This window comes from Oreochromis aureus, linkage group 13, assembly GCF_013358895.1.
Source record: "Oreochromis aureus strain Israel breed Guangdong linkage group 13, ZZ_aureus, whole genome shotgun sequence".
Lineage (NCBI taxonomy): Eukaryota > Metazoa > Chordata > Actinopteri > Cichliformes > Cichlidae > Oreochromis > Oreochromis aureus.
In genome coordinates this window covers 32,940,134-32,947,602 of record NC_052954.1, presented here as the reverse complement: position 1 = coordinate 32,947,602, position 7,469 = coordinate 32,940,134, and the positions used below count along the sequence as shown (strand labels likewise).

The window sequence follows — 7,469 nt, the reverse complement described above, 5'->3', positions numbered from 1 at the left end:
GGAGAAGAAAGGGCTGTACTTTCCAATAGGGAGCCAGAGCTTTACTAACTGCATAGTTTAATGTTCCAGCGAGGAATGCCAGCCAGCCGCTACCCAAAGTAGCAACCTCAGATGAGATCATTGTAGGCAGGTGTGCAGCTTCAGAGGCGGAAACCCCGAATGGGTCCCGCCCATGGACATTAACAGCAAACAAACAAAAACAAACCCTGGTGGAGTCAGTCAGGGAGGACTGAGGGACCGTGACATATATGTTGAAACCAATAAAAGTTTATGTGACGTTCATGAATGTTTAAAGTTTCTTTACACATCTTTTACTTACAGGTCTGCCGATCAGGAATCATCGACCTATTTTAAGAGTGTTGGGACTAAAAACAATCAAATCAGATCGGGACAGACGTTATGAATGAAGACCAGAGTTTCCTGTAAGCTTTGGGGTTGGTGACCTGCAACTAACTCACTCATTGGATCATGCTCCTGAAGTTGTAACTGGCATGAGCGTATTTTGGCTGCTGTGCAAGCAGAGTGTAAGTCGCAGGGTGCAGTGGTTAGTGCTGTTGCCTCGCAGTGAGAAGGTCCTGGGTTTGAGTCCAGCCCCTGTGTGTGCACTCCCAACATCTGTGTGGGCACTCTGGCTGCCTCCCACCAAAAACAAGCCCCTGCCTCAATTCTGAACTGGATAAGTGGGAAAAGTTGAATTGATTGATAGATTTACTGTAAGTCTTCTAAGCAGTCAAAGAGGAAAAATCACATTGATTAATCTGTCATAAAACAAGGTGATGATTAAGTCATTCAGATTGAGGTGTTTCGGGATCTTTTAGGATACTTTAGACGACCACCAGTAAATCCAGTTAAAGTGAAATTCCAGCCTGTGGTGATCTCTTCAGGGCCCTAAAGTGAGAAACTACAGCTTCACCTGTGAAAGAAAAACATGAAATTATTTTAAATGAAACTAACATTAAAGCTATGAGAGTATAAACGTTTTATCCCAAAAGCAAGAAAGAAATCCAGCATTGTCTTCACGAGCAGCATGCAGTGGATGATTTTGATCACTTGGGGGAGGTAGTAACCAAGGGTACCGACTGCATTAATATCACAGCCACGTATGAACTTATCTTTTCCAAAATTGCACTTAGATTAGAGAATGATGAAAAGACGTCGGGAGCACTTTGTGTTCCTGTTCTCAACTCCAGCAACATAAATCTAATAGTTTTAGAAGTGAGATGAAGGCAGATTGTCCTAACATTCAAAATTTGACGCCTCCAGGTTAAACAGAAAAAATGATTCAAGGGAAAAATTAAAGGAAATCCTTTTCAGCTCCTTCACTTCGATCAGATGAGGGATAAACAACTTAAAAATGAAACCACAAAAAAGTATTTCCCCACAAGTATGTAATTATTATAAGACCTCACGTCTATCACCCAAAAGGATGACATGATGTTTTCTTAAAATTTTCTTAAAACCCCAGATTGCATTATTAAAACTTCTATAAATACGAATTTATCTCCCTTTGTTTTTTGTTGTGTGTAGATTAATGACATTAATGAACATTTCTCCATTCTGCGTAATTACGCACGGTCATCCATGGGCACGGTGTGTCCAGTTCCAGCAGAACGAACACCAAAAAGCACAGTGCGTGTTATTTGTGTGCATGTGTAAATATAAAGTGACCGGCAGCCTATAGGCTATCCAACTTGGGTTTTGACGTCACGCGTCAACTTTTGTGATATTTACGCGGAGGGCAGCGTTTAAGTTTTGTCTTATGTGCAGCCCGTCAGGCCGAGGACAAAAAGGAAATAAAATCCCGTTTTGTAGGTCAGGTATTTTGGGAATATGCCCGCTGCGCGCCACGTGCGTAATGACGAGTGCGCCTGTAAATAGATGAAATAAGGCGTCGATACTTTGGAATGAAAGAGAGCACACCAGCGTAGTGTCTCCTGACGGGGGTTAGGGAAAGGAATTAATCATTTCACCGGCAACACCGGCACTTCAGTGCGCGTTTGTGCCACCTCCAGACGGCTCTCCAAGTCCATGGATAAAAAGGAACACGAGGCGGCAGAATGGTTGTTGCAGGAGCGAGTAACGGGACTTTCGGCAGTGGCAACATGAGGTCGTCGTTCATGATAGAGGACAGAGTCGGTGGCGGAGATCCCGGGGGCTCCACTAACATGATGATCTCGGAGGCTCTTGCGCTTCGGCTACTAAAGGCTGCGCAAGGCGCCGCAGATGCAGCGGCAGCAGCGGCAGCAGCCACTTCTCCGTCCACCTCCAGTCAGCCGCAGGTCATGGAGACGAACGGGACCCGCTGCGGGGAGCAGATCCTGAGCTACGGCCGGGTGGAGAAAGTTCTGATCGGCGCGGTGCTCACCATGCTCACGCTGTCCACGATCTGCGGGAACTTGCTCGTGGTCATCTCCGTCTGTTTTGTCAAGAAGCTGCGCCAGCCGTCCAACTATCTCATCGTTTCTCTGGCAGTGGCCGACCTGTCTGTGGCTCTGGCCGTGATGCCGTTTGTCAGTATCACGGACCTTATCGGCGGTCAGTGGATATTCGGTCAGTTCTTCTGTAACGTTTTTATCGCCATGGATGTGATGTGCTGCACCGCGTCCATCATGACTCTGTGCGTAATCAGCATCGACAGGTGAGATAAACTTTTTCAGCTTTAAAACTGTGTCAGATTCTTTTTTTTTTATGAAGCTAAGATAAAAATCTTATAAAAACATTGCCGTCATTTTTTTTTTTATCCCGTTTTAATTAAACGTCTCCTGTCTTTAGTATTTGGAACCCAAGTCTCCAAAAATAAATTTAAACAGAAGCGACGTATTGTGCACGTTCTTATTTCATAGACGTAGAAAAATTGCCTTCTGTACTCTAACTCCAGCTTTTGTCGCTCAGTGCTCTGCGACACTGGATCGCTGGGTTTCTGTGAGGCTTCTTGCGCCTCGGGGTCTTGTTCTGGGGCGCTTACTTAAAATGAAAAGCTGCAGGACAGAGTGTGACCTCTCTGCTCACGGTATTCCCGTTCTGACCGCTGAATCAATTTACAGATTCAGAGACTCTGAAAAGACCCCGAGTTTAAAATTCAACCCCTGCTGTTGTTTTTCCATTTCCTTAAAACGTTTTCACCACTTTAATCAAACGATAAATGTTTTTTTGCTTATTTGTTTTTGAAAGCCACACATGCCTGCCAATGCGCTGTGTGTTGGAAATTCTGTAGCCTGTATGCTGTAGGTGGTCATTTTACTGCTCTGCTCGGTGGTCACACTGACTTTATTAAAAATATGAGGTTTGCTGAACATTTATGGTCTTTCCCAGCATCCCTGAGCTTCTCTTTCATAATATAACCCAGTTCTCGTTTGGGAGCTGAGTGTGGCAACCAGAGATCTTAGTTTTGCTCAAGGGCACCTTGTCCAGGGTGGGGAGAGTGCCACTAACTTAGGGTAATGTAAGCAATAAAAATAGTGTTACACTAGACATATTTTAGGGTTGTATTCATTTGGCTGTGTTTTTCTCTGTGTAGGTATTTGGGTATCACTAAGCCTCTGACTTATCCTGTCCGGCAAAACGGCTGCTGCATGGCCAAGATGATCCTGTCGGTGTGGCTCCTCTCTGCCTCCATCACCCTCCCCCCTCTGTTCGGCTGGGCACAGAACGTCAACGACGGCAGGGTCTGTCTCATCAGCCAGGACTTCGGATACACTGTCTACTCTACAGCCGTGGCCTTCTACATCCCCATGTCGGTGATGCTGATCATGTACTACAGGATCTACCGAGCGGCCAAGCTCAGTGCAGCCAAGCACACCATCACTGGCTTCCCCAGGGAAGGGGAACACCGAGCCGTGGTGACTCTTCGCGGGGGGAGAGGAGGGCATCAGCCAGCAGAGTCGGGAGAGACGGGAAGTGTCGAGGGGACGGAGGTCGAACAGGTGGAGGAAGCCGAGGAAGAGGAGAGCTTGGACTGCGTGGCAGCGGCACTGAAGCTCCAGCGTGAGGTGGAGGAGGAGTGCAGCACACGCGTCTCCCGCCTTCTCAAAACCGGCGAGCACCACCAACGGCGGAAGAGGAAAAACCAGTCCATCTTCAAACGGGAGCAGAAGGCTGCAGCCACTCTGGGCATCGTAGTTGGCGCCTTCACCTTCTGCTGGCTGCCGTTCTTCCTGGTGTCCACTGCCAGGCCCTTCGTCTGTGGCGTGCAGTGCAGCTGTGTGCCCCTCTGGCTGGAAAGAACTCTGTTGTGGCTTGGCTACGCCAACTCCCTCATTAATCCCTTCATTTATGCATTCTTCAACCGTGATCTGAGGACCACCTACAGCAACCTCCTGCGCTGCCGCTACAGGAACATCAATCGGAAGTTGTCGGCGGCTGGCATGCACGAGGCTCTGAAACTGGTGGAGAAACCAGACGCTGATGCGTAAAGCTGTAGGTCTGCCAATCAGCAAGGCTGCAGAGACCAGTATGGAAAAAAATCCACTGGGGCTCAGACTGTGGCACAAGGCCATTGTGCTGACAGACCTTTTTACCCTCCAGATTTCATGAGGATTGCCAAGGCGAGAGGAGGCAAGATGCTGCGATTAAGTGGATGTAGAGGAAGCCTAAGTGTTTCACTCTGGAGAAAACTGGGAGAAAACAGAGCTCAGTGGTGATGAATTCATACTGTTTAATTAGTGGCAGCTGTTGCAGGGATTCTGAAGCCCACGAGGAAGGGCTACCTTGGTGGATTTGAAACTGGCTGCAATGTTGCTGAAGAGCCTTTTGCACATGACATTGATGCAAAAGCAGGAGGAGCTACACACCCAGACTTTGATCTCAGCTCCTGTCATGGATGGAAATGATCTTACTCAGTAGCCAGTGACTTACAGCCACTTACAGCCACTAACAACGAGAAAATAAAGAACGTCTCGGAGCTCAACCGCTACCAAATGTGTTTACTTTGCGTCGTAGTTATCACTTTTTTTAAATGTAGAGTGTTTCATCAGTGAACAGCCGTAACAAGTGGACACGGTAATGATTAAAAAGTATATTATGTAAAAATTTATGTACACAAGTCAATAGCCACGCTGTTTTTGTAACAAATGGTTCTGATCTGTTGTAACCTAATGAGTTGATATCATTTGAAGATGAGCCAAAATGTGCTCCCTTTCCTTCTACTCGTGTCATGACCACCTCTTTATTGAAAACTATTTACTGATCATTTATTTCTGTGATATGGCAGCTAATTAATGAGCAAGCAAGGACTCTTAGGGATGAGAAAATGACGTGAAATGCAGAACACGATGATGTCGAAGCGGAGCTGAAGGTGGAGTAGAGGGAAACAACATCATTGAGGACGCTTTCTGAATGTGCCTGTGCCTTTTTCTGCTTTGTCGGTTAAGGTTTGGTTGCAGCACACAAGAGTCTTACACTGTGTTAGAAAGTTGAGACAACGTGCGACTTTAGCCTTGTTGTGCATTACATAACAAAAGAAACGGCCAATAAAATGGGCAGTATCCTCTCAAACAGAGATGAATGATGGACAGACTCTAAGTTTTTAGGAGCTAATCTTTTGACATGACACGCACCAAAAATTATTTTCACAGTTAATTTAGCAGTTGACTAGTTTTGGGGCTACAGTTCTGTCTCAAGTGGGTCCAAAAACAGTAAAATCACAGTTTCTTATTCCACAAAGTGATGCCTGGAGGTGTTTTTTCCTGCATGATGAGCTGACCAATCTACAGTCATCAAAAAAATACCCCATGTACCAGTTTCATTTTGATAAATTATGTTTCCATTCTTTATAATATATAAAAATCTTAACATTAATATATTATATGGACATTTTTTAAGACAAATCCAGGATCAGGATTTGTCCTGCTGCTGGTAAACACCCCTGACCCATAACTGGCGTCTCCTTTGAAGTCAAATATTGCTTAACTCCAGTTGCTGCTCAAAACCCTGTCATATTTTTCCAACTGGGCCCAGCTAGAAATTAGGAGATCAGGCGTCACAGAAATGTGTTGTAATTCATCCAGCTGAACAGCAGGGGGCCCCGGTGAGACAATCCTCAATGAGCATGAGTGAACGGAGCTAAACAATTAAAATCAAGATTTATGTGTCATTCTAGGGAATAAAATACATAAACTGATGATGTTTCCTGTTTGAAGTAAAACGACAGTTCTGCTGATTTTTTTTTCTTACATAGAGGTCAAGTTAGCTTATAAATGCTAGCATCCCGCTAATCAGCGCTATTAGTCAATTAAGAATTTTACCATGGGACCAACACCCTTATTGGCACCTTTGTCCAAATGATAACTACACATAAGACGTTAAACCACGACAGCAGTTTCAGTGTGTGTGTGTGGGGGAAGCAGCTGGTTGTGGTGGGTGAAGGCGATGCTAGCATCGGGATGCCGTGAAATGCCTCAGACACACAAAATGATTTTATGACGATGAAAATTTATGGTCTAAACCCTTTCTATATAACGATGATGGAATTTCCTCGTAGCCCTGTTCATTCTGGATTCGATTATTTCATTCAAATTCTCTAACTGGTGATAAAAGCATGGAGGAAGCGTAAATACGGCTTTTTTTCTAAAGATTAGTTAGATGTGATCATTTATTAGGCTCTGTACCACCAGTGTTAATTAAATGACCTCCAATATGTTGGGCTGTCATGCTGTTAATCTTCTCACCTCCTGTTATTATGGAGTTTTATGTGATCACACACACTAATTACGCAGCCGTCATTCCCGTGTAGCTCTGTCTCAGCCTACAGGGCGACGCCCCGGGAGGAAATCTGATGTGGATGTTAAAGGAGAGAGAGCAGATCACAGCCGCTGTTTCGTGGTGTGTTTAATCTCCCCCAGAGATCGAGAGCCTCTCTGCTTGGAGTTTAATTTAAAGTTAAAAGTACAAGTTTAGCTCAGGGGGAGTGACAAAGTGCACAGAGCTTTTGTATGTGCACAAGTTTTAGTGCAACATCCTGCATGCACCAAGCAGCTGCAACATCATGCTGACAGTAGGAACTCTGGAACTGCTTGCTTGGTTTCTTTCTGGCAACATTATTTTTTAATGTGTTCTTCGTAATATGCACTGACACGAGTAGGAGAAAAGCGTTAACTCTTATTCCTCAAGGACTGCAGTAATGTTTTTTAATCCTTTGAGGAGACTTTGTGTTTTATGAGTATTGGTACACTCTGTGCTGCTGACAATTTGTCCTTGTTAACTTGAAATTGTACAACAGCTAACTTAGAAGGAGCAACAGAGAGCACTCAGTCAGTTTTACCAAAATCTCTTTTTACTGAAGAAGTGTGAACACTGCAATTACTGCCTTTATTCTCTTTTGAAATGTTAACTAAAGCTGCTCTCCGCAAGATTATTTTTAAATAAAAAAAATGCGCTAAGCTACTGAGCCTTAATTACCGAGTTAGCATGGCAGCAGAGATGATACAGAGAAGCCAGCAGGACGTCTGGTTCATGTGACAAACTGCTGTCTG

General features: G+C 44.8%; 1 protein-coding gene across 1 annotated transcript; it reads left to right on the top strand.

Annotated features, from left to right (window-relative positions):
* The first annotated feature begins 1,856 nt into the window (after positions 1–1,856).
* Positions 1,857–6,689, top strand: LOC116319407 (5-hydroxytryptamine receptor 7). The gene is made up of 2 exons (XM_039621539.1): positions 1,857–2,638; positions 3,518–6,689. Exons 1-2 carry the CDS (start codon positions 2,058–2,060, stop codon positions 4,410–4,412), a joined length of 1,476 nt encoding a protein of 491 aa, XP_039477473.1. The 5' UTR covers positions 1,857–2,057; the 3' UTR covers positions 4,413–6,689.
* Positions 6,690–7,469: the final 780 nt, after the last annotated feature.

Excerpts from the sequence above, each read along its gene's own strand:
- LOC116319407 (XM_039621539.1), top strand. The coding sequence starts at position 2,058 with ATGGTTGTTGCAGGAGCGAGTAACGGGACTTTCGGCAGTGGCAACATG. Across the intron at positions 2,639-3,517 it reads TGCGTAATCAGCATCGACAG|GTATTTGGGTATCACTAAGC; the intron begins GTGAGATAAACT and ends TTCTCTGTGTAG.